The sequence below is a fragment of the Oncorhynchus tshawytscha genome, linkage group LG07 (assembly GCF_018296145.1).
Source record: "Oncorhynchus tshawytscha isolate Ot180627B linkage group LG07, Otsh_v2.0, whole genome shotgun sequence".
Lineage (NCBI taxonomy): Eukaryota > Metazoa > Chordata > Actinopteri > Salmoniformes > Salmonidae > Oncorhynchus > Oncorhynchus tshawytscha.
The window spans coordinates 1,191,669-1,218,729 of record NC_056435.1 but is presented as its reverse complement, the minus strand read 5'-3'; the positions used below and the strand labels follow the sequence as shown (position 1 = coordinate 1,218,729).

The following is a 27,061-nucleotide window of genomic DNA, read 5'->3' as shown; positions in this document are numbered from 1 at the left end:
GTCGGATCCTGTAAATGGTCGCATCTTACTTCATAGGGCCTCACAAGAACTATGTATGAAATGATTGTGGATTTTATGAGAGCACAGTCTCTCACTTTCTTTCTTTCTGAGGTTCCCTTGGAGATGGTTTACATCAGTGTAACCATGGCAACGTTATAGGGACATGCGTTGTGTCAGGACCGACCCAACACAGGCCTAATCTCCCCACTAAAGCGCCTCCCAACCAGGCTTTATCAAGTCCTGGTAAAAACAATGTTGGGGTCTTTGAGTAGCTCTTATTGTTGCTTAACTGGACTTCATGACATCATATTTTGGCCAATCTGAAACTAACCAAAAAACTTGGTAAAGCCCTAAAACAAGCCCTAAAACAAGCCCTAAAACAAGCCCTAATGTGGATCATGTGGTGTGGATTTCAGATCTTTTTTCTTCACAAGCACAATTTTAGCTTTGGTCTCACTTGCTTGAAGAATAATGAGGATAATCTAGACTTTTCCCGTACCACTACGGACCATTGGATATTTGAAGGGGTTTAAGTTGAATTTCAGAGGAATCAAAATGGATGTGCATTTATTTGTCACTATGTGTGGAGATACATTTCTCTTGGGTGGAACTCCATGATTGGCTCCTGTATTTTGGTCCGTTTGACAGACTGTCACATGGTAAACATTTCTTCTTCTACGAACATATGACAACAACACTCTGAACATGTCTTGGAAGTCAACTGTGTTCAGTGTGTCGTCTTTTCAAAATGGCTGCTGTCCTTCTCCATAGAAATCAGGGAGGCACTACGTCGAGGTTATCTGGTATTCATGTGCGGTGGGGTAATGGAGGTACTTCTCACGAATCTGCTTTGATGAACGTTTTCCAGTGTGAACAGTGTTTCTTCTTTTTAAATACATTGACATATATCATAGTTTGAAAACATCTAGTTACTATGCACACTCCTCTGTTATGGAAAAGTCTTCGAGACACAAATATACACCCCCCCACCCAACAATGATATTAGGACTTGATGAAAACATCTCAAATGATTTTATATTTTTTCATCTTTCCACTAAGATAAGACATTTAGTGAAGGACTCAAACATCCACTTTGTCTGCTATGCAATTAGGGAACTGCATAGCAAAATAATGTAGAAAACAGAATGCATGTTACTCTATTTCTGTCATTAGTGGGATGAAATGTGAATAAGTATGTACTTCCAAGCAAATATTTTTGTTACAAAAATATACTTTCTCATAAAATAATACACATAGTTGTTTTTAGGGTGATATATGTCTCTGTTAAGCTGAACAGAAAGGTTGTCTTTTCAAAAGAGCATGTCACTATGTTTGTGAGAGAGCTGCAACACTTGCACACCAAGTCTAGCACCAGTCTCTATAGTGTCCTGATGGGTCGGTTTATCTATTCATATCTTGCATACTCCCAGGCCTCTTCATCTGTTGCATAATCTAGTTTTGTTTAATAAGAGTCCCAAATAAAAGAAGATTCCATCTATGTAACCAGGACAACAAAAAAAGGACATTTTCTTTCGAATGAAACATCAAAACTTTCCCGCTACAATGCCAGAACTGTTCAAAAACAAAGAGTTCAAACCACCAGTACCAGTACAAGTCCAGATCACAATTACAACAGTTCAGCCAACAGACCTCACAGACCATCGTTTCACTTTCATACCCAAATACAAACAAATTCAAACCATAAATCAAAACAGACGTAGAAATTTGATGATAAAAACTGGTGAATGAAAGGTCAAAGAAAAACAACAGAAAAATACTGACGCTATAAAGAAATATAAAATATATGTACAAGACCCTGTATTCCTTGAGTTTCTGGGTAAATGAACATCGGCGTTGGTGTCTGTGTGTACAGGCATTTCAAACCAAACGGGTTCTCCTTTTCACGCCAAATCCTCCTTAGTCCTTGTCAAACAAATGTGGTCTGAGTCTGACGGAATAACTTGCCCTGTGTTGGTGATTTCCCTGTGAATCCTGGTGCAAATTCCACAGCAGCCGTCTCTAGTCCACTAACGGTCTCCGTAGCAACAACCCCTCCACCGCCACCACCACCACACACTCTGCCAGCTAGTTCCCCCTCTACATACAATATATCCCATCTGTCCCTATGCCAGCCTGGTGCTGTCACCAGATGACACTGGATATACTGGTCTCGCGTGGCAGCAGCGGTAGCATGGCGTTATTGGCGTGTGCCTCCTCGATGCTCTGTTCCCTGGGTGTCCTGGCCTGGCCGTGGGGCCTCTGTCCATTGATCAGAGTCATAGGGATGTTGCAGTAGGTGTGCTGGTTACCCAGGGTGGAGAGGGGAGGCAGGCTGCCGCCGGGGGCCATGTCGTACTCGTAGCTGCGGTAGTAATGTTTCTGCTGCCTCATCTGGGTGTGGTAGTTGACAGTGGAGTTGTGGAAGGTGCTCCGCAAGTCCGGGTGCGCCGTGGCCATAGCGGTGGAGGTGGCGGCTGCCATGGAGATGGCGGAGACGGTCTGGAGCTCACCGAAAGGGCCCTGCTCGCTGACGTCCAGCACCTGCTCATTGCTGATGATGGGCTCCATGTGCTTGAAGGGCATCTCGTACTGCAGGTGTTTCCAGAAGTTGGAGCTGAGCTTGTTGCTCTTGGGGCCACGCCACTTGATGACGGTCAGCATCTTGATGGTGTGTTTGAGCGCTTCCACTTCCTGGTAGTTCATGATGCCATGCAGCTCAGCACACTCAATCAGAATCACCTTGATCTCCCCGGTGACCAGCATGTTCCGGAGGCGGGTCTCCAGCTCGAAGATGCTCCAACCCCGCCGCACCACATAATTCGGTGTCATGACGATGATGAGGCGCTTGGATTGGTCCACACAGCGCGCCACGTCCTCGATATAGGCTGGAGAGAGGGAAGGAGAGGCATACAGAGAGAGAAGGGAGGGAAGGGGAGGGATACAGAGAGAGAGGGGAGGGAAGGAGAGGGATACAGAGAGAGAGAGGGAGGGAGGGAAGGAGAGGGATACAGAGAGAGAGGGAGGGGAGGGAGGGAAGGAGAGGGATACAGAGAGAGGGGGGGAGGGAAGGAGAGGGATACAGAGAGAGAGGGGGAGGGAAGGAGAGGGATACAGAGAGAGGGGAGGGAGGGAGGGAAGGAGGAGAGGGATACAGAGAGAGGGGAGGGGGAAGGAGAGGGATACAGAGAGAGGGGAGGGAAGGAGAGGGATACAGAGAGGGGGAGGGAGGGATACAGAGAGTGGGGAGGGGTGGGAAGGAGAGGGATAAAGAGAGAGAGGGGAGGGAGGGAAGGAGAGGGATACAGAGAGAGGGGAGGGAGGGAAGGAGAGGGATACAGAGAGAGGGGAGGGAAGGAGAGGGATACAGAGAGATGGGAGGGAAGGAGAGGGATACAGAGAGAGGGGAGGGAAGGAGAGGGATACAGAGAGAGGGGAGGGAAGGAGAGGGATACAGAGGGAGGGGAGGGAGGGAGAGAGATACAGAGAGAGAGGGAGGGAGGGAGGGAGGGAGAGAGAGGGGGGGGAAGGAGAGGGATACAGAGAGAGGGGAGGGAGGAAGATAGATACAGAGAGAGAGGGGGAGGGAGGGAGGGAGGGAGAGATACATAGAGGGGGGAGGGAAGGAGAGGGATACAGAGGGAGGGGTGAGGGAGGGAGGGATACAGAGAGAGGGGGGGGAGGGAGGGAGAGGGATACAGAGAGAGGGGAGGGAAGGAGAGGGATACAGAGAGAGGGGAGGGAAGGAGAGGGATACAGAGAGAGGGGAGGGAAGGAGAGGGATACAGAGAGAGGGGAGAGAAGGAGAGGGATACAGAGAGAGGGGAGAGAAGGAGAGGGATACAGAGAGAGGGGAGGGAGGGAGAGAGATACAGAGAGAGAGGGGAGGGAGGGAGGGAGGGAGGGAGGGAGGGAGGGAGGGAGGGAGGGAGGGAGGGAGGGAGGGAGGGAGAGGGGGGGGGAAGGAGAGGGATACAGAGAGAGGGGGGAGGGAGGGAGATAGATACAGAGAGAGAGAGGGGAGGGAGGGAGAGAGAGGGGGGGGAGGGAAGGAGAGGGATACAGAGGGAGGGGTGGGAAGGAGAGGGATACAGAGAGAGGGGAGGGAAGGTGAGGGATACAGAGAGAGGGGAGGGAGAGAGATACAGAGAGAGAGGGGAGGGAGGAGGGAGGGAGAGAGAGGGAGGGGAGGGAAGGAGAGGGAAACAGAGCGAGGGGAGGGAAGGAGAGGGATACAGAGAGAGGGGAGGGAAGGAGAGGGATACAGAGAGAGGGAAGGGAAGGAGAGGGATACAGAGAGAGGGGAGGGAAGGAGAGGGATACAGAGAGAGGGGAGGGAAGGAGAGGGATACAGAGGGAGTGGAGAGAAGGAGAGGGATACAGAGATAGGGGAGGGAAGGAGAGGGATACAGAGAGAGGGAAGGGAAGGAGAGGGATACAGAGAGAGGGGAGGGAAGGAGAGGGATACAGAGAGAGGGAAGGGAAGGAGAGGGATACAGAGAGAGGGAAGAGAAGGAGAGGGATACAGAGAGAGGGGAGAGAAGGAGAGGGATACAGAGCGAGGGGAGAGCGAGAGAGAAAGAGAGGCAAGAATGATATGAAGGAAGTTACAGTATGAAATAATAACACAGCTGAATATATAGTATATAATATAAATGTATCAAATATATATATATATATAGATATTCTAGTCTGTATGTATAGTATGTAAAACATGGTCTATCATCCACTGGTTGATGCTGCCTGCTATTGTCTTTTATTGAGTTTGACTAAATAGGATATTTAAATGGAAGTGTATACATCTAATGCATCATAACATGATATAGAACATGCATTTTACATAAAAAAATTAAATATTGAGAAAAACAGAGAGAATGAGAAGCCAACAAACACAAAACACACTGACATCAGACAATACGTTGACCTATCAGACCCATAGCCTTGTTAAACACACTGACATCAGACAATACATTGACCTATCAGACCCATAGCCTTGTTAAACACACTGACATCAGACAATACATTGACCTATCAGACCCATAGCCTTGTTAAACACACTGACATCAGACAATATATCAGACCCCATAGCCTTGTTAAACACACTGACATCAGACAATACATTGACCTATCAGACCCATAGCCTTGTTAAACACACTGACATCAGACAATACATTGACCTATCAGACCCATAGCCTTGTTAAACACACTGACATCAGACAATACATTGACCTATCAGACCCATAGCCTTGTTAAACACACTGACATCAGACAATACGTTGACCTATCAGACCCATAGCCTTGTTAAACACACTGACATCAGACAATACATTGACCTATCAGACCCATAGCCTTGTTAAACACACTGACATCAGACAATACGTTGACCTATCAGACCCATAGCCTTGTTAAACACACTGACATCAGACAATACATTGACCTATCAGACCCATAGCCTTGTTAAACACACTGACATCAGACAATACATTGACCTATCAGACCCATAGCCTTGTTAAACGTTATGTTCTAAACTGCTGATATAATGGCTATTAGAGACCTACTGAGGCACAATAACTCAATAGTGATAACAATAAGAGAGAAATTGATCTGTGGGTAGGTGTGTGTGTGTGTGTGTGTGTGTGTGTGTGTGTGTGTGTGTGTGTGTGTGTGTGTGTGTGTGTGTGTGTGCATGTCTACTATGTGTTCATGTGTGTGTGTGGGGAGACACACTATACAAGCTGCCCTTTCTAAACAGTGTTCCTCATTTGTAACAGTACAAATCGTCGAGCCAAATGTAGCCATTGTGCGTGTCCCCTACATGCCAGAAGAGCGGAGGCTGCTAAAGTCTGCTGTTAGTGAGGCTGCTGGGGTCCTGTCAGAAACAAAGACTTTTCCACTCCAGGTTGACAGGATTAACTAAGCTTCCCTTTCTAATCAAAGAGCCCCTACTGTGAGAGGTGCTGCTCTCTGAGCCAACAGGGCTGGCCATCTCTCACTCTCTCTTGCTCTCTCTCTCACTCTCCCTCTTCCTGTCTCTCCCTCACTCCCTCTCCCTCTCTCCATCTCCCTCTCCCTCTCTCCCTCTCACTCACTCCATCTCCCTCACTCCATCCCTCTCACTCACTCCATCTCCCTTTCCCTCTCACTCACTCCATCTCCCTCACTCCCTCCCTCTCACTCCCTCCATCTCCCTTTCTCGCTGACTCCCTCCATCTCCTTATGCACCCCTCTACATCTCCCTTTCTCCCTCACTCCCTCCATCTCCTTATGCACCCCTCTACATCTCCCTTTCTCCCTCACTCACTCCATCTCCTTATGCACCCCTCTACATCTCCCTTTCTCCCTCACTCCCTCCATCTCCTTATGCACCCCTCTACATCTCCCTTTCTCCCTCACTCCCTCCATCTCCTTATGCACCCCTCTACATCTCCCTTTCTCCCTCACTCACTCCATCTCCTTATGCACCCCTCTACATCTCCCTTTCTCCCTCACTCCCTCCATCTCCTTATGCACCCCTCTACATCTCCCTTTCTCCCTCACTCACTCCATCTCCTTATGCACCCCTCTACATCTCCCTTTCTCCCTCACTCACTCCATCTCCTTATGCACCCCTCTACATCTCCCTTTCTCCCTCACTCACTCCATCTCCTTATGCACCCCTCTACATCTCCCTTTCTCCCTCACTCACTCCATCTCCTTATGCACCCCTCTACATCTCCCTTTCTCCCTCACTCACTCCATCTCCTTATGCACCCCTCTACATCTCCCTCTCTCCCTCTCACTCACTCCATCTCCTTATGCACCCCTCTACATCTCCCTCTACATCTCCCTCTGTCTCTCTCCTTCTTGTCTCCCTCCAACCCTTGGGGAGGTTAAAACTCAAAAGGGCTTTTCTCTTTTATGCCTTATGCTCAGCTGAGCCCCTGGGGATAGAGGAGAGCAAGAGAGCAGGCTGATTAGCAGGAGCATGGAGAACAAAGCCCTCTCATCACCTTACTATGATAAGTCAGTCTGGATGTTCTCTGTAATTGGACTTTAACGCTGACCAACACAAGACCCCTTTCACCTCTACTATCTCTCTCTCTCTGCTTCTCTGTCTCTATCTCTCTGCTTCTCTGCCTCTCTGCTCTCTGTCTCTATCTCTCTGTTTCTCTTCTCTATCAATTCTTCTCTTTCTCTGCTCTCTGTTCTCTCTGCTTCTCTGCCTCTCTAGATAATATATTCTCTGCCTCTATATAAAGTGAAATAAACCTAAAAATTAAGAACTTCTCTCTCTCTCTGCTTCTCTGATCCTCTGCTTCTCTCTGCCTCTCTCTCTGCTTTTCTGCTCTCTGCTTCTCTCTGTCTCTGCTTCTCTGTCTCTGATCTCTCTGCTCTCTCTCTGCTGTCTCTGCTCTCTGCTTCTCTGCTCTCTCTGTCTTTCTCTGTCTGTCTCCTCTGTCTGTCTCTGCTCTCTCTGCTTGCTCTCTCTGCTTTCTCTCTGTCTGTCTCTGTCTCTGATGTCTCTGCTTCTCTGTCTCTGCTTCTGTCTCTCTGTCTGTCTCTGCTTCTCTGTCTGCTTCTCTGTCTCTGTCTCTCTCTGCTCTCTCTCTGTCTCTCTGCTTCTCTGTCTCTCTGCTGCTTCTCTGCTTCTCTGTCTCTGTCTCTGCTTCTGTCTGTCTCTGCTTCTCTGCTTCTCTGTCTGTCTCTGTCTCTCTGCTTCTCTGCTTCTCTGTCTCTGCTCTCTGTCTCTGCTTCTCTGTCTCTCTTCTCTGCTTCTCTGCTTCTCTGCTTCTCTGTCTCTCTCTGCTTCTCTGTCTGTCTCTCTGTTTCTGTCTCTGTCTCTCTCTGCTTCTCTGTCTCTCTGTCTCTGCTTCTCTCTGTCTCTGCTTCTCTGTCTCTCTCTGCTTCTCTGTCTGCTTGTCTGTCTGCTCTCTCTGCTTCTCTCTGCTCTCTGTCTCTGTCTCTGCTTCTCTCTCTCTCTGTCTCTGCCTCTGCTTCTCTGTCTGTCTCTGCTTCTCTGTCTCTGCTTCTCTGTCTCTGTCTGTCTCTGCTCCTCTGCTGTCTCTGTCTGTCTCTGCTTCTTCTCTGCTTCTCTGTCTCTGTCTGTCTCTGCTTCTCTCTGCTTCTCTGTCTCTGTCTGTCTCTGTCTGTCTCTGTCTGTCTCTGCTTCTCTGTCTCTGCTTCTCTGTCTCTGTCTGTCTCTGCTTCTCTCTGCTTCTCTGTCTGTCTCTGCTTCTCTGTCTGTCTCTGCTTCTCTGTCTCTGTTTGTCTCTGTTTCTCTCTGCTTCTCTGTCTGTCTCTGCTTCTGTGTGCTTCTCTGTCTCTGCTTCTCTGCTTCTCTGTTCTCTCTGCTTCTCTCTGCTTCTCTGCTTCTCTGTCTCTGCTCTGCTTCTCTGTCTCTGCTTCTCTGTCTCTGCTTCTCTCTGCTGCTCTGTCTCTGCTTCTCTGCTTCTCTCTGCTTCTCTGTCTCTGCTTCTCTGTCTCTGTCTGTCTCTGCTTCTCTGCTTCTCTGCTTCTCTCTGCTTCTCTGTCTCTGTCTCTGCTGCTTCTCTGTCTGTCTCTCTGTCTGTCTCTGTCTCTGCTTCTCTGTCTCTCTCTCTCTCTCTGTCTCTGCTCCTCTGCTTGTCTGTCTCTCTCTCTGCTTCTCTGTCTCTGTCTGTCTCTGCTTCTCTGTCTGTCTCTGTCTGTCTCTCTGCTTCTCTGTCTCTGCTGTCTCTGCTCTCTGTCTGTCTCTGCTTCTCTGTCTCTCTCTGTCTCTGCCTCTGCTTCTCTCTCTCTCTGTCTCTGCTTCTCTGTCTCTGCTTCTCTGTCTCTGCTTCTTGCTGCTCTGTCTCTGCTTCTCTGTCTCTCTCTGCTTCTCTGTCTGTCTCTGCTTCTCTGTGCTTCTCTGTCTCTGCCTCTCTCTGTCTCTCTCTGTCTGTCTCTGTCTGTCTCTGCTTCTCTGTCTCTGTCTGTCTCTGCTTCTCTGTCTCTGTCTGTCTCTGTCTGTCTCTGTCTGTCTCTGTCTGTCTCTGCTTCTCTGTCTGTCTCTGCTTCTCTGTCTCTGCTTCTCTGTCTGTCTCTGTCTCTGCTTCTCTGTCTCTGTCTCTCTCTGTCTTCTCTGTCTCTGTCTGCTCTGCTCTGTCTCTGTCTGTCTCTGCTTCTCTCTGTCTCTGCTCTGTCTCTGTCTGTCTCTGCTCTCTGTCTGCTTCTCTGCTTCTCTGTCTCTGTCTCTGTCTCTCTCTGCTTCTCTCTGTCTCTGTCTCTGCTTCTCTGTCTCTGTCTGTCTCTGCTCTGTCTCTGCTTCTCTGTCTCTCTGTCTGCTCTCTCTGCTTCTCTGTCTCTGTCTCTCTGTCTCTCTGCTTCTCTGTCTCTGTCTTCTGCTTCTCTGTCTCTCTCTCTCTCTGCTTCTCTGTCTCTGCTCTCTGCTGCTTCTCTGTCTCTGCTTCTCTGCTTCTCTGTCTCTGCTTCTCTGTCTCTCTGTCTCTCTGCTCTCTCTGCTCTCTGTCTCTGCTTCTCTGTCTTCTCTCTCTGCTTCTCTGCTTCTCTGTCTCTGCTTCTCTGCTTCTGCTTCTCTGCTTCTCTGCTTCTCTGTTCTCTGTCTCTGCTTCTCTCTGCTTCTCTCTCTGCTTCTCTGCTTCTCTGCTTCTCTGCTTCTCTGCTCTCTGCTCTGCTCTGTCTCTGCTTCTCTGTCTCTCTGCTCTCTCTCTGTCTCTGCTCTGCTCTGCTTCTCTGTCTCTGTCTCTGCTCTCTGCTTCTCTGTCTCTGTCTCTTCTCTGCTTCTCTGTCTCTGCTTCTCTGCTCTCTGTCTGCTCTCTGTCTCTGCTGTCTGTCTCTGCTTCTCTGTCTCTGCTCTCTGCTTCTCTGTCTCTTCTGCTCTGCTTCTCTCTCTGCTGTCTGCTTCTCTGCTTCTCTCTCTGCTTCTCTGTCTGCTTCTCTGTCTCTCTCTCTGCTTCTCTGTCTCTGCTTCTCTGTCTCTGCTTCTCTGTCTCTGCTTCTCTCTCTGCTTCTCTGTCTCTGCTTCTCTGTCTCTGCTTCTCTCTCTGTCTCTGCTCTCTGTCTCTGCTCTCTCTGTCTCTGCTCTCTGCTCTCTCTGCTCTCTGTCTCTGCTTCTGCTTCTCTGTCTGCTTCTCTGTCTCTGCTTCTCTCTCTGCTGTCTCTGCTTCTCTCTCTGCTTCTCTCTGCTTCTCTGTCTCTGCTCTCTCTGCTCTCTGCTCTCTCTGCTCTGCTCTCTGTCTCTGCTTCTCTGTCTCTGCTTCTCTGCTTTTCTCTCTCTCTGCTTCTCTGTCTCTGCTCTGTCTCTGCTTCTCTGTCTCTGCTTCTCTGTCTCTGCTCCTCTGCTTCTCTGTCTCTGCTTCTCTGTCTCTGCTTCTCTGTCTCTGCTTCTCTGCTTCTCTCTGCTTCTCTGTCTCTGCTTCTCTGTCTCTGCTTCTCTCTGCTTCTCTGTCTCTCTGCTTCTCTCTGCTTCTCTGTCTCTGCTCTCTGTCTGTCTCTCTCTGTCTGTCTCTGTCTGTCTCTGTCTGTCTCTGCTTCTCGGTCTGTCTCTGCTTCTCTCTGCTTCTCTGTCTCTGTCTGTCTCTGCTTCTCTGTCTCTGTCTGTCTCTGCTTCTCTCTGCTTCTCTGTCTCTGTCTCTGTCTGTCTCTGCTTCTCTCTGCTTGTCTGTCTCTGCTTCTCTCTGCTTCTCTGTCTCCGTCTCTCTCTGTCTCTCTCTAAGCCTCTTTCCTCTCTGATGGTCTTTCTAGAGTAGTACGGTTGTTGTGGCTGGTTGTGGCTGGTTGTGGCTGGGTGAGGCTGGTTGTGTGTTGTGGCTGGGTGAGGCTGGTTGTGGCTGGTTGTGGCTGGGTGAGGCTGGTTGTGGCTGGGTGTGGCTGTTGTGGTTAGTTATGGCTGCTTGTGGCAGGTTGTGGCTGGTTGTGGTTAGCTGTGGCTGGTTGTGGCAGGGTGTGGCTGGTTGTGGCTGGTTGTGGTTAGCTGGGCTGGTGTGGCTGGGTGTGGCTGGTTGTGGCTGGGTGTGGCTGGTTGTGGCTGGGTGAGGCTGGTTGTGGCTGGCTGTGGCTGGTTGTGGCTGGGTGTGGCTGGTTGTGTTGTGGCTGGTTGTGGTTAGGTGGCTGGTTGTGGCTGGGTGTGGCTGGTTGTGGCTGGGTGAGGCTGGTTGTGGCTGGGTGTGGCTGGTTGTGGCTGGTTGTGGCTGGGTGTGGCTGGTTGTGGCTGGGTGAGGCTGGTTGTGGCTGGTTGTGGCTGTGGCTGGTTGTGGCAGGGTGTGGCTGGTTGTGGCTGGGTGTGGCTGGTTGTGGTTAGCTGTGGCTGGTTGTGGCAGGTGTGGCTGGTTGTGGCTGGGTGAGGCTGGTTGTGGCAGGGTGTGGCTGGGTGTGGCTGGTTGTGGCTGGGTGTGGCTGGTTGTGGCTGGGTGAGGCTGGTTGTGGCTGTTGTGGTTAGCTGTGGCTGGTTGTGGCTGGTTGTGGTTAGTTGTGGCTGGTTGTTGCAGGTTGTGGCTGGTTGTGGTTAGTTATGGCTGGTTGTGGTTAATTGTGGCTGGTTGTGTCAGGTTGTGGTTAGTTGTGGCTGGTTGTGGTTAGTTGCTGACACAAGTAGGGGTAAGTGGCTGGGGGAATGAGAGTACCTCTAAGGAGTCTTGAATCGTCCTGGAAATGATCATTGGTGAAACCTAAACATAAATAGTTCAACATTCAAAAGGTGTGATCAGGTAGACTTGCAGAAAGGCATCAGAGGAAGTTAGAGTCAGGGGACTTAAATAAGTTACTTAGATAAACTGTGCCTAGTTTCTCTCAACTCACCAAAACACCTTTATCTCAGTTTAATATGGGAGTTGTGGCATCAGGACAAAAGGAGCCTGTCAGTTTACATACTATGTATTACATTGTAATAGATGCGTTTCAAACAATTCATTGGCTATGAAGACTACTATTTCAATTGATTACTTTATACTCAAACTTTCAACATAGCATATATTTCAATGAAATAAATAGCTTTATTTGCATCAAAAAATGTTTAATTAATTTGCCTAGAGACAAATCCATTGATTTACGAGGTCTTAGAGGAGAACAAAAGTCCTTAGAAGGTCTGTATTTCAGCCCTGGGTTTGTGCCACGTATCCCCTATTAACACAGTCCCCCTGACAACACAAACATTTAAGTCAAACTGGCTGTAATCGTAACATCGACACAAACTGAACAATGTGACAGACAAGAATGTGACACAAATGAGCAAAAACAAAGAAAAGGATTCCAACTGAGAGTAATGGAACAGTATCAGAGCAGCATTATCCTCCAGTATCATGGCCCTATCACAGGTGCCAAGTGTGAATCTGAATTACAAGCAGTAAACAACAGTCAACATGCAGAAGTCCCTTTTGATTGGTTGTGAGACAGCGATCATGAAGATGTGATTAAGACTGGATCAATGCAATATAATCACAAAGATGATTATTACCCACTAATTACACATTTTCAGCTATACCACAGACAACTCAAAATCAGCGGCTGAACGCTACATGCTGTAATGTTGTAATTAACAGGTTAAAGTGACAGTTCACTGCAAAATCGACGTTTGTCAGATGTTTACAGTGCAAAGTAAGATGGTAGAATGTGTCACGTGATATGTACACAACACAATGGCAACATTAGAAACAGAATTAAACAGGAAATAAACCAAAAAGGTACAACACTTACTTCCTGTTGGGATCAAGTCCCTGTCTGGAATGAACAGTTTATACCCATAATGCCTCTCCAGGACGTCGGGTAGGATCTCCAGGGCGAAGCGTTCCTCCTCACGCGTCTCCTGACTCCACTGGTCCGGGTCCACTTTGGTGTATGACAGATAGGCATCATAGTCCTTATTATCTACAGGAGTAACACACAGACCAGTCTATTACTACACTATAGAGGATACAGACCAGTCTATTACTACACTATAGAGGATACAGACCAGTCTATTACTACACTATAGAGGATACAGACCAGTCTATTACTACACTATAGAGGATGCAGACCAGTCTATTACTACACTATAGAGGATATTAGTAACACACAGACCAGTCTATTACAGACCACACTATACTAGGATATTAGTAACAGACCAGTCTATTACTACACTATAGAGGATATTAGTAACCAGTCTATTACTACACTATAGAGGAACAGACCAGTCTATTACTACACTATAGAGGATAGAGTATACAGACCAGTCTATTACTACACTATAGAGGATATTAGACCAGTCTATTACTACACTATAGAGAGTAACATACAGACCAGTCTATTACTACACTATAGAGGATATTAGTAACATACAGACCAGTCTATTACTACACTATAGAGGATATTAGAACACAGACCAGTCTATTACTACACTATAGAGGATACAGACCAGTCTATTACTACACTATAGAGTCTCTATTACTACACTATAGAGGATATTAGTAACATACAGACCAGTCTATTACTACACTATAGAGGATACAGACCAGTCTATTACATATAGAGGATATTAGTAACACACAGACCAGTCTATTACTACACTATAGAGGATATTAGTAACATACACACAGACCAGTCTATTACTACACTATAGAGGATCAGACCAGTCTATTACTACACTATAGAGGATATTAGTAACATACATTACCAGTCTATTACTACACTATAGAGGATATTAGTAACATACAGACCAGTCTATTACTACACTATAGAGGATATTACTAACATACAGACCAGTCTATTACTACACTATAGAGGATATTAGTAACAGACCAGTCTATTACTACACTATAGAGGATATTAGTAACATACAGTCTATTACTACACTATAGAGGATCTCTATTACTACACTATAGAGGATATTAGTAACAGACCAGTCTATTACTACACTATAGAGGATATTAGTAACATACACCAGTCTATTACTACACTATAGAGGATTAGTAACAGACCAGTCTATTACTACACTATAGAGGATACAGACCAGTCTATGACAACACTATAGAGGATACAGACCAGTCTATTACTACACTATAGAGGATATTAGTAACACACAGACCAGTCTATTACTACACTATAGAGGATACAGATAAGTCTATTACTACACTATAGAGGATATTAGTAACACACAGACCAGTCTATTACTACACTATAGAGGATACAGACCAGTCTATTACTACACTATAGAGGATATTAGTAACACACAGACCAGTCTATTACTACACTATAGAGGATACAGACCAGTCTATTACTACACTATAGAGGATATTAGTAACACACAGACCAGTCTATTACTACACTATAGAGGATACAGACCAGTCTATTACTACACTATAGAGGATATTAGTAACACACAGACCAGTCTATTACTACACTATAGATTAGTAACAAACAGACCAGTCTATTACTACACTATAGAGGATACAGACCAGTCTATTACTACACTATAGAGGATACAGACCAGTCTATTACTACACTATAGAGGATACAGACCAGTCCATTACTACACTATAGAGGATATTAGTAACATACAGACCAGTCTATTACTACACTATAGAGGATACAGACCAGTCTATTACTACACTATAGAGGATATTAGTAACACACAGACCAGTCTATTACTACACTATAGAGGATATTAGTAACTACACTATAGAGGATATTAGTAACACACAGACCAGTCTATTACTACACTATAGAGGATATTAGTAACACACATAGAGGATATTAGTCTATTACTACACTATAGAGGATATTAGTAACATACAGACCAGTCTATTACTACACTATAGAGGATACAGACCAGTCTATTACTACACTATAGAGGATATTAGTAACAGACTATAGAGGATACAGTCTATTACTACACTATAGAGGATACAGACCAGTCTATTACTACACTATAGAGGATATTAGTAACACACAGACCAGTCTATTACTACACTATAGAGGATATTAGTAACATACAGACCAGTCTATTACTACACTATAGAGGATATTAGTAACACACAGACCAGTCTATTACTACACTATAGAGGATATTAGTAACACACAGACCAGTCTATTACTACACTATAGAGGATATTAGTAACATACAGACCAGTCTATTACTACACTATAGAGGATATTAGTAACACACAGACCAGTCTATTACTACACTATAGAGGATACAGACCAGTCCATTACTACACTATAGAGGATATTAGTAACACACAGACCAGTCTATTACTACACTATAGAGATTAGTAACACAGACCAGTAACACATTAGTATTACTACACTATAGACCAGTCTATTACTACACTATAGAGGATGCAGACCAGTCTATTACTACACTATAGAGGATATTAGTAACACACAGACCAGTCTATTACTACACTATAGAGGATATTAGTAACACACAGACCAGTCTATTACTACACTATAGAGGATATTAGTAACACACAGACCAGTCTATTACTACACTATAGAGGATATTAGTAACATACAGACCAGTCTATTACTACACTATAGAGGATACAGACCAGTCTATTACTACACTATAGAGGATATTAGTAACACACAGACCAGTCTATTACTACACTATAGAGGATATTAGTAACACACAGACCAGTCTATTACTACACTATAGAGGATATTAGTAACACACAGACCAGTCTATTACTACACTATAGAGGATACAGATAAGTCTATTACTACACTATAGAGGATATTAGTAACATACAGACCAGTCCATTACTACACTATAGAGGATACAGACCAGTCCATGACTACACTATAGAGGATACAGACCAGTCTATTACTACACTATAGAGGATATTAGTAACATACAGACCAGTCTATTACTACACTATAGAGGATACAGACCAGTCTATTACTACACTATAGAGGATATTAGTAACACACAGACCAGTCTATTACTACACTATAGAGGATATTAGTAACACACAGACCAGTCTATTACTACACTATAGAGGATATTAGTAACACACAGACCAGTCTATTACTACACTATAGAGGATACAGACCAGTCTATTACTACACTATAGAGGATACAGACCAGTCTATTCCTACACTATAGAGGATGCAGACCAGTCTATTACTACACTATAGAGGATACAGACCAGTCCATTACTACACTATAGAGGATATTAGTAACATACAGACCAGTCTATTACTACACTATAGAGGATGCAGACCAGTCTATTACTACACTATAGAGGATATTAGTAACACACAGACCAGTCTATTACTACACTATAGAGGATATTAGTAACACACAGACCAGTCTATTACTACACTATAGAGGATACAGACCAGTCTATTACTACACTATAGAGGATACAGACCAGTCTATTACTACACTATAGAGGATATTAGTAACACACAGACCAGTCTATTACTACACTATAGAGGATACAGACCAGTCTATTACTACACTATAGAGGATATTAGTAACACACAGACCAGTCTATTACTACACTATAGAGGATATTAGTAACACACAGACCAGTCTATTACTACACTATAGAGGATATTAGTAACACACAGACCAGTCTATTACTACACTATAGAGGATATTAGTAACACACAGACCAGTCTATTACTACACTATAGAGGATGCAGACCAGTCTATTACTACACTATAGAGGATATTAGTAACACACAGACCAGTCTATTACTACACTATAGAGGATATTAGTAACATACAGACCAGTCTATTACTACACTATAGAGGATACAGACCAGTCTATTACTACACTATAGAGGATATTAGTAACACACAGACCAGTCTATTACTACACTATAGAGGATATTAGTAACATACAGACCAGTCTATTACTACACTATAGAGGATATTAGTAACATACAGACCAGTCTATTACTACACTATAGAGGATGCAGACCAGTCTATTACTACACTATAGAGGATATTAGTAACACACAGACCAGTCTATTACTACACTATAGAGGATATTAGTAACACACAGACCAGTCTATTACTACACTATAGAGGATATTAGTAACACACAGACCAGTCTATTACTACACTATAGAGGATGCAGACCAGTCTATTACTACACTATAGAGGATATTAGACTACACAGTCTATTACTACACTATAGAGGAACACAGACCAGTCTATTACTACATTAGAGGATATACACTATAGACATACAGACCAGTCTATTACTACACTATAGAGGATAGTCTATTACTACACTATAGAGACCAGTCTATTACTACACTATAGAGGATACAGACCAGTCTATACTACACTATAGAGGATATTAGTAACATACAGACCAGTCTATTACTACACTATAGAGGATATTAGTAACACACAGACCAGTCTATTACTACACTATAGAGGATATTAGTAACACACTAGAGAGTCTATTACTACACTAGAGAGTCTATTATATATAGTAACATACAGACCAGTCTATTACTACACTATAGAGGATATTAGTAACATACAGACCAGTCTATTACTACACTATAGAGGATACAGACCAGTCTATTACTACACTATAGAGGATATTAGTAACACACAGACCAGTCTATTACTACACTATAGAGGATATTAGTAACACAGACCAGTCTATTACTACACTATAGAGGATACAGACCAGTCTATTACTACACTATAGAGGATACAGACCAGTCTATTACTACACTATAGAGGATATTAGTAACACACAGACCAGTCTATGACGACACAATAGAGGATATTTGTAACATACAGACCAGTCTATGACGACCCTATAGAGGTTATTAGTAACACACAGACCAGTCTATGACGACACTATAGAGGATATTAGTAACACACAGACCAGTCTATGACGACACTATAGAGGATATTAGTAACACACAGACCAGTCTATTACTACACTATAGAGGATACAGACCAGTCTATTGCTACACTATAGAGGATATTAGTAACACACAGACCAGTCTATTACTACACTATAGAGGATACAGACAAGTCCATAACTACACTATAGACTCAATAGGGATTCAGACTCAATAGGGTTTCTGACTCAATAGGGCTTCAGACTCAATAGGGCTTCAGACTCAATAGGGATTCAGACTCAATAGGGTTTCTGACTCAATAGGGCTTCAGACTCAATAGCGCTTCAGACACAATAGTGCTTCAGACTCTATTAGGCTTCAGATTATATTGGGCTTCAGACTCTATTGGGCTTCAGACTCAATGTGGCTTCAGACACAATAGTGATTCAGACTCTATTGGGCTTCAGAGTCAATAGGGCTTCAGAATCAATAGGACTTCAGAGTCAATAGGGCTTCAGACTCTATTGGGTTTCAGAGTCAATAGTGCTTCAGAGTCAATAGGGCTTCAGACTCTATTGGGTTTCAGAGTCAATAGGGTTCAGAGTCAATAGGCCTTCAGAGTCAATAGGCCTTCAGAGTCAATAGGGCTTCAGAGTCAATAGGGCTTCAGAGTCAATAGTGCTTCAGAGTCAATAGGGCTTCAGAGTCAATAGGGCTTCAGAGTCATTAGGGCTTAGAGTCAATAGTGCACAGACCAATAGGGCTTCAGAGTCAATAGGGCTTCAGAGTCAATAGTGCTTCAGAGTCAATAGGGCTTCAGAGTCAATAGGGCTTCAGAGTCAATAGTGCTATAGAGTCAATAGACCAGGCTATTAGTCAATAGTGCTTCAGAGTCAATAGGGCTTCAGAGTCAATAGGGCTTCAGAGTCAATAGGCCTTCAGAGTCAATAGTGCTTCAGAGTCAATAGGGCTTCAGACTCTATTGGGTTTCAGAGTCAATAGGGTTCAGAGTCAATAGGCCTTCAGAGTCAATAGGGCTTCAGACTATATTGGGTTTCAGAGTCAATAGGGCTTCAGACTCAATAGGGCTTCAGAGTCAATAGGCCTTCAGAGTCAATAGTGCTTCAGAGTCAATAGGGCTTCAGACTCTATTACAGAGTCAATAGGGTTCAGAGTCAATAGGCCTTCAGAGTCAATAGGGCTTCAGACTATATTGGGTTTCAGAGTCAATAGGGTTCAGAGTCAATAGTGCTTCAGAGTCAATAGGGCTTCAGACTATATTGGGCTTCAGAGTCAATAGGCTTCAGAGTCAATAGGGCTTCAGAGTCAATAGGGCTTCAGAGTCAATAGGCCTTCAGAGTCAATAGTGCTTCAGAGTCAATAGGGCTTCAGACTCTATAGGGTTTCAGAGTCAATAGGGTTCAGAGTCAATAGGCCTTCAGAGTCAATAGGGCTTCAGACTATATTGTTTCAGAGTCAATAGGGTTCAGAGTCAATAGGCCTTCAGAGTCAATAGGGCTTCAGACTCTATTGGGTTTCAGAGTCAATAGGGTTCAGAGTCAATAGGCCTTCAGAGTCAATAGGGCTTCAGACTATATTGGGTTTCAGAGTCAATAGGGCTTCAGACTCAATAGGGCTTCAGAGTCAATAGTGCTTCAGAGTCAATAGGGCTTCAGACTCTATTGGGTTTCAGAGTCAATAGGGTTCAGAGTCAATAGGCCTTCAGAGTCAATAGGGCTTCAGACTATATTGGGTTTCAGAGTCAATAGGGTTCAGAGTCAATAGTGCTTCAGAGTCAATAGGGCTTCAGACTATATTGGGCTTCAGAGTCAATAGGCTTCAGAGTCAATAGGGCTTCAGAGTCAATAGGGCTTCAGAGTCAATAGGCCTTCAGAGTCAATAGTGCTTCAGAGTCAATAGGGCTTCAGACTCTATTGGGTTTCAGAGTCAATTGGGTTCAGAGTCAATAGGCCTTCAGAGTCAATAGGGCTTCAGACTATATTGGGTTTCAGAGTCAATAGGGTTCAGAGTCAATAGACCAGTCTATTACTACACTATAGGAGGATATTAGTAACACACAGACTACAGCCTTCAGAGTCAATAGGGCTTCAGACTATATTGGGTTTCAGAGTCAATAGGGTTCAGAGTCAATAGGCTTCAGAGTCAATAGTGCTTCAGAGTCAATAGGGCTTCAGAGTCAATAGGGCTTCAGAGTCAATAGGGCTTCAGACTATATTGGGTTTCAGAGTCAATAGGGTTCAGAGTCAATAGGCTTCAGAGTCAATAGTGCTTCAGAGTCAATAGGGCTTCAGAGTCAATAGTGCTTCAGAGTCAATAGGGCTTCAGACTCTATTGGGTTTCAGAGTCAATAGGGTTCAGAGTCAATAGGCCTTCAGAGTCAATAGGGCTTCAGACTATATTGGGTTTCAGAGTCAATAGGGTTCAGAGTCAATAGGCCTTCAGAGTCAATAGGGCTTCAGACTATATTGGGTTTCAGAGTCAATAGGGCTTCAGACTCAATAGGGCTTCAGACTCAATAGGGCTTCTGACCCAATAAGGCTTCTGGACTTCTCATGTCTGCATTGGTTATTTTTCATTTTCACATGATACACACATCACACATCACACACCACAACCAAACCCATGCCATCATAAGTAGGGCAACTTTCATTGGTCTGTTTCTCCTGGTCAGGTCACATGGTCAGGGATCGATAACCATGACAGCTTTGCAGACTATCAACGTGGTGAAGAGGTCCAGTATTTTAGCTCTCTCTGCATAGCAGTACAGCAGGAAGCAACATGACACCTGTGTCCCTCTGACTGACCTTACTGACAGCTTCCACTCCTCTGGGTACATTTTATTACAATCCAGACTCTTTTGCCAAACAATGTCACTGTGTTCACTGTGACTCGGCTGAGGTAGGAAACTGAACGCTTCCTTAGGCACAAAATGGCTCCGACCCATCCTTTATCCGCACGGCAGCCAGGCACATGAAAAATATGATTGATGCTGAATTTGAAAGGATTAAACGGCGAGGAGAAAAGCCCAACATGGGAGGTGATAGCGGTAATGTTTCCCCCGTGCAGGAGAGAGAGGAGAGGAGCGGCTCCGGCCTCGGCGCACAAAGCAGGAAATCTGTTGCGGCAACGAGCCAGAGGAAGTGGAATTAAGGGAGAGACACAAGAGAAGAGAGGGATTCCACAGGGACTAGAGACAACACAGGTCTCTCTCTCTCTCTCTCTCTCTCTCTCTCTCTCTCTCTCAGGTAAACTCATTAGAGAGGGGTTTAAACCTCTCTTATTACCACAGGTAAAGGGATAATCCAAACAATACCTGCTGAAGGGGAGCTGTTAGACCAGGATGGGCTTCTGACAACACAGAGGAGAGGAGAGGAGATGAAGAGAGGAGAGGAGGAGAGGAAGAGAGGAGAGGAAGAGAGGCGGAGAAAGGAGAGGAGGAGCGATGAGGAAGAGAGGTGGGTAAAGGAGAGGAGAGGAGGAGCGATGAGGAAGAGAGGTGGGGAAAGGAGAGGAGGAGATACAGAGGAGGTCTATTACTACACTAGAGGAGAGATATTAGGAGAGGAGAGGAGAGGATATACTACACTATAGAGGATATTAGTAACACACAGAGGAGAGGAGAGGAGAGGAGAGGAGAGGAGAGGAGAGGAGAGGAGAGGAGATTAGAGGAGAGGAGAGGAGAGGACTACACTATAGAGGAGATTACTAGACTGGAGAAAGGAGAGGAGGAGCGACCAGTCTATGAGGAAGAGAGGTGGGTAAAGGAGAGGAGAGGAGGAGTCTATGAGGAAGACTAGGTGGGGAAAGGAGAGGAGGAGATATGAGAGGAGGAGACTAGACTATAGAGGAGAGGAGAGGAGTCCATTACTACAGGAGAGGAGAGGAGAGGAGAGGATTACTACACTATAGAGAGGATTAGTAAGAGGGAGACCAGTCTATTACTACACTATAGAGGAGGAGAGAGAGTCTATTACTAGACTAGGAGAGGAGAGGAGTAGAGGAAGAGACCAGTCTAAGAGACTGGATAAAGGAGAGGAGGAGTCTATGAGGAAGAGAGGTAGGGAAAGGAGAGGAGAGGAGGAGCGATGAGGAAGAGAGAGGGGAAAGGAGAGGAGGAGAGATAAGATAGAGGAGAGGGTTAGGGACTATAGAGGAGAGGAGACCAGTCTAGAGAGGAGAGAGAGGAGACTATAGAGGATATTAGTAGAGGAGACCAGTCTATTACTACACTAGAGGAGAGGAGGAGGAGACCAGTCTATTACTACACTAGAGAGGAGGAGAAGACCAGTCCATTACTACACTAAGAGGATACAGAAAGGAGAGGAGAAGCGATGAGGAAGAGAGGTGGGGAAAGGAGAGGAGGAGCGATGAGGAAGAGAGGTGGGGAAAGTAGAGGAGGAGATATGAGGAGAAGGAGAGGAGGGGAGGAAGGGATAGAAGGGGAGAAGAGAAGTGAGGAGAGGAGGGGAGTGGACAGGAAGAGAGGAAAAGAGGAGGAGAGGAGAGGAGAGGAGAGATGAAGCGAGGAAGAGATGAGTGGAGAAGAGAAGAGAGAAGGAGAGGAGAGTGGAGGGGAGGGAGGGAACAAGAAAAGAGAAGAGAAGAGAGGAGAGAAGTGGGAGATAAGTGGAGAGACCAGGAGGAATCTGAACCTATATAAACATCTCTTTCTATACAGTAACGTCCCCTTTAAGAGAGAAACGCATGTAGGTAGATCAGAATCTATTTCAGTTGAACTGAATCACTCATATCTGAGTGGTTACTGTGTGAGGGAGTGAGAGAGAGAGAGTAAGAGAGAGAGAGATGGACAGAGAGAGAGAGAGAGAGAGAGATAGAGATAGAGATATAGAGATAGAGATATATATATATATATATATATATGTATATAGAGAGATAGAGAGAGAGATAGAGAGCAGGTACGGGTGAGATTCAGAGGTAGAATAACCAGTGACTCCTTCCTCTCCATCCTCTCCTTCCTCTCCCTCCTCTCCTTTCTCTCTGAGGTCCAATGAGGCAAACTTAAGAGGGCTGAGAAGGGGAAGTGTTTCCGTCCCGCGTGTTCCACCACCCTCAGCATCCATCCCTCCCACTCTCTGACTCTGAAGTAAAAGGCCATGACTGACGCACACATAGCGTACATCCATCCATAGCTGTGGCTTTATACTGGCAGGCCCACAGAGAATGAGAGAACCTTTGAACTCGCTATTAAAAAAGTGTTCAGGGACTTTGAGCAGGAACCTCTGGGCTCCTTCCACATGGTTCTGAATAGAACACAACCTACATCGTCAGCCGTGAAAGCTAAAAAACTGCAGGGGGAGTTGGGCTCATTAGCATTCCTACATAAGTTACGTTTATAATAAGACATAAGGTATTTGTTATCTTTATGTGAAGTCATTGCTCATCCCTAAGCGATGATCAAGTTCAACCTACTGCATGATTTAAATAAAGTCAAAGTTCAATCATATACAGTATTATATGCTAATGAGGGTTATGTTCATGTCACAACTCGGCAAGCTCATGCATCTGTAAAGTGTGTGTGGTCGATATGCAAGACAACCCCGGCAAACACCCATACGAACAGAGACTTAAAACCGCTTTGAACCGAACCCGATCATTCTGGTGCTGTCAGTCAGACACAGAGAAGAGAGAAAAAAGGATTTTCCTGAATGGCTTGTGATGGTGATGAAGTAGAAGTCCTGTGGCCAATGAAAGAAGAGCGTGAGGGGTGAGGGGGGAATACAATCCAGGGAAGGAGTAATCACCCAGTCCTGAGCGTTAAAGAGAAAGTATGTGTCTCTCCCTCGTCTCTCCTGGGAGCCACGGCCATGGGCAACACTATGTGGCTTATTGAAACTGATCCCTTTAAACAGAGAGCAAATTGAAAATCTCTTTCCCTCTCCTCTCTGCTCACTCGGGTGGCGCAATTAAAGGAGACAATTGCTGTTTAGCATTAGGTTTAAGGCTCTGGCTCTCTTTTCTCTCCTCTGTGGCGCCTTGAAACCATCCATTACTTCAAAGCCCCCCACTTCTGTCCCAAAGCCCAACACAGTACAGGCCTGGTAATGACTTTCATAGACGTGTCTGAAGCCAACCATCCAGGCAATGTGATTGGTGGAAAACGGAGGGCTGGGGGAGGAAAAGAGCAAAGCGGAGGCAACCTTTCTCGGTTAATGACACTCTCCAGTCTCCACACAGCGTCCTTCAGACACCCCAAAAGTCATCTTGTTCACTGAATTCATTGTAGCCCTAGCCCTCCACTTGAAAGACTCATTAAGGGAAATCAAATGAATCCACCAGACCAGATTGATGAATACTCCTCCTTAACTCATTCACTATTCAGCCACACAATTAGAATTAATTGCGGTTCAATTTAGAACCCTTAAGTTCTTATTTCTATCTCAAGATAGGATTTGTAGAAAAACACATTTTCCTACTTTTATAATGAAATGAAATCCCCTTTCGAGCAATGTCTCGAACAAAATATTATGTGAAGCCACATGAAGCAAGACAGATAGACGGTCTAAATGTCCTGAGTATTACCCTAGTCCCTTTTGGTGACACCGAAACAAGTTGTTTGTCATCTAGACCTACGCTCTTAGAAAAAAGGTGCTACATAGATCCTAAAAGGGTTCCTCCTGGAATTAAAAAGGGTTCTACATGGAACCAAAAAGGGTTTTCCTATGGGGACAGCTGAAGAACCCTTTTAGGACCCATTTTTTCTAAGAGTGCACTGTAGACTTCATTCGGGGTTTATAATGGGTGTTGTTGGTCCTAGTCTGAGTTGAGAGTATCTCACCTCCGTCGATGTCCTCGCTGCCAAAATGGTTCCTGTAGAAGAGCATGAGCTCCATCTTGTAGCACTTGTAGAGGGTCACGAGGCAGATCAACAACAACAAGATGGCCCCCAAGCCTCCCGCCAGCTCCACTGTGTACATAAGCTCTGCTGTGAGAGAAGGAAGGGGAGAGAGAGAGAGGGGGGGGAGAAGATGATAATGTTTACTTCACTAATCTTTCTTTATCAAATCCAAAAAGCAAGCACACTCACCAAATACATCCTCAAACACAGCATGGTGTCACTGCTTATGGTCTCTGGATACTTCATTAGCACAGAAGCTACATAACATGATTTAGAACATGAGGGAGATCAAGCCAGACTCCAGCTAGCTGCTAGCATGCTAACAGGGTTCCTAGCTACCACTCCCATTGATTAACCTTCAACTATGCTTATGCTTAGCTAAGCTAAGCTAACCAACCCAAATCTTGGGTCACTGAGTCCTAGATCATCAACTATTCTATAGGTAGCCCCCCCCCCCAAAACAATAATACTTTGCGTGAACTACTTCATTAAAGGTGTGATTTGGTGATTAGACCTCAGCTGCACCAGCCCAGGCAGCCAAACCTGAGGCCCCAGCCAAGTCATTAGGTGACCTCCCGCAGGAATATAAAGGTATGAGACTGGGGCACCAAACCGAGCAAGCCAAATCATTAGAGCAGGAATATAATATAGACTGGCACAAGGCTGTGTCCCACCTGGCACCCTATTCCCTATGTAGTGCACTACCTTTGACCAGGGCCTATAGGGCTTTGGTCAAAAGTCATGACCTATGTGAGGAAGAGGGCGCCATTTGAGACACAGCCTCGGAGAGAGGTGGAGCGAACTCTTTACCCCCTCAGCCATCCATCATCCTCACAGAGCTGACAGGATCTCCCAGGACCATCAACAGTAAACTCATGAAACACTGATCTCAGTAAATACACCCCACCACAACTCTGTGTCGAGGTAACTCAGGCACAATGCTATCCTTCCAGGTTCCATTTAGAATCTTATAGTACTGTACATTGAGTCTGTGGCAGTGTATGGTAGTGGAGTGGCTTCATGCTGTAGGTTTAGTGGAGGGGTGTGCACCTGCAAGGCTTCTGGTTCTGCTGATTTCAGTCCTTATCTTTTAACTAGGGACTGAGTTCTACTGCCAGTTGTGTGGACTGCTAACATGAAAGCTGTCTACTAAATTGATACATTTTCAGGTCAATGTGTCGTGTTTTCCTAAGTTCTGGGGGATCAAACCCTTTTGGTTTCAATAAGAAAGCAAGGAGCCATGGGCGGCAAATCATCACTCTTCAACGCTTTTCAGCCCATAAGATCTACATTTTTCTGAGACATAACAAGGACAATGATGTTTTCATCTCGGTCTATAACCAGAAGGACCTGAAGAGACCTTCGCTAGCCAAACAGTACACCACAACAATGCACAGAGATATATTATTCTGGTCCCTAGAAGCAGTTGAGATTATTTTCATCTTGTTGTCTCAAATCCCCCTTCTTTTAAAGACTCCTTCTGAGAATATTTATAGCAATGGCCTTTCATTTCAAAGATACATTTAAGCTTTAAAAACATTCACTGGACTGAGACAACCATCTCTGTAAACCACCCAGGGCTGTGAACATGAGACCCATCAAGATATTTTATAATAAGAATAAGAGATAACGACCCAGGTTGCAAGCTGATCCATTTTCATCCTTTGAACGCTGTAGAAGTGTTTTTGGTGTGAGACAGCCATCAGTGGTAAGCCAGAAGTGTTTTGGTTTTGGTGAGACAGCCATCAGTGGTAAGCCAGAAGTGTTGTTTTGGTGTGAGACAGCCATCAATGGTAAGCCAGAAGTGTTTTTTTGGTGTGAGACAGCCATCAGTGGTAAGCCAGAAGTGTTTTGGTGTGAGACAGCCATCAGTGGTAAGCCAGAAGTGTTTTGGTGTGAGACAGCCATCAGTGGTAAGCCAGAAGTGTTTTGGTGTGAGACAGCCATCAGTGGTAAGCCAGAAGTGTTTTGGTGTGAGACAGCCATCAGTGGTAAGCCAGAAGTGTTTTGGTGTGAGACAGCTAAAGGGATGTGGCGGTCATGAAATGTTGACAGCTGGTGATTGTCAAGCAAATAACTGTCATTCTCACGGTAATTGACCGTTAATTAAAATAAACACATTTAGCATCTCCTGGCTTCCACACAGCCTACAAGCCACTGATGCAGATCTTTGGAACATCTACATTTTAAAAAGTTTAATAAATCCATATAATATAGCCTACACATTCACAATAAACCCATTATTTATTTTAGACAGGTTTAAAGAAGCATGATATGGGGAAATGTCTATTTGAGAAGAACAGAATAGCAGACTCTTGAGTTGTCCTTGTGTTAGGCCCTGATCTGGCTATGCCAAATGGCTGTGGGCTACACCAGTTAAGATGTGCTTAGAATTCTGTGGCATTATTTTATAGTATGAAGAATACAATTGAACAT

At 45.0% G+C, this 27,061-nt stretch overlaps 1 protein-coding gene across 6 annotated transcripts in view; it reads right to left on the bottom strand.

The window, feature by feature from the left end:
- Positions 1 to 1,008: 1,008 nt before the first annotated feature.
- The window catches only part of LOC112267659 (interleukin-1 receptor accessory protein-like 1), an 810,683-nt gene continuing 784,630 nt past the window's right edge, over positions 1,009 to 27,061 (bottom strand). For 2 of the 6 annotated variants that reach the window (XM_042323751.1, XM_042323752.1), the window contains 4 exons: positions 24,566 to 24,712; positions 12,646 to 12,816; positions 11,577 to 11,621; positions 1,009 to 2,885 (listed from right to left, as the gene is read on the bottom strand). In XM_042323751.1, the coding sequence (XP_042179685.1) occupies positions 2,143 to 2,885; positions 11,577 to 11,621; positions 12,646 to 12,816; positions 24,566 to 24,712 (1,106 nt within the window). In that variant the 3' untranslated portion in view covers positions 1,009 to 2,142. The remainder of the gene's footprint in view (positions 2,886 to 11,576; positions 11,622 to 12,645; positions 12,817 to 24,565; positions 24,713 to 27,061) is intronic. The other 4 variants (XM_042323754.1, XM_042323755.1, XM_042323753.1 and 1 more) reach the window with 3 other exon arrangements.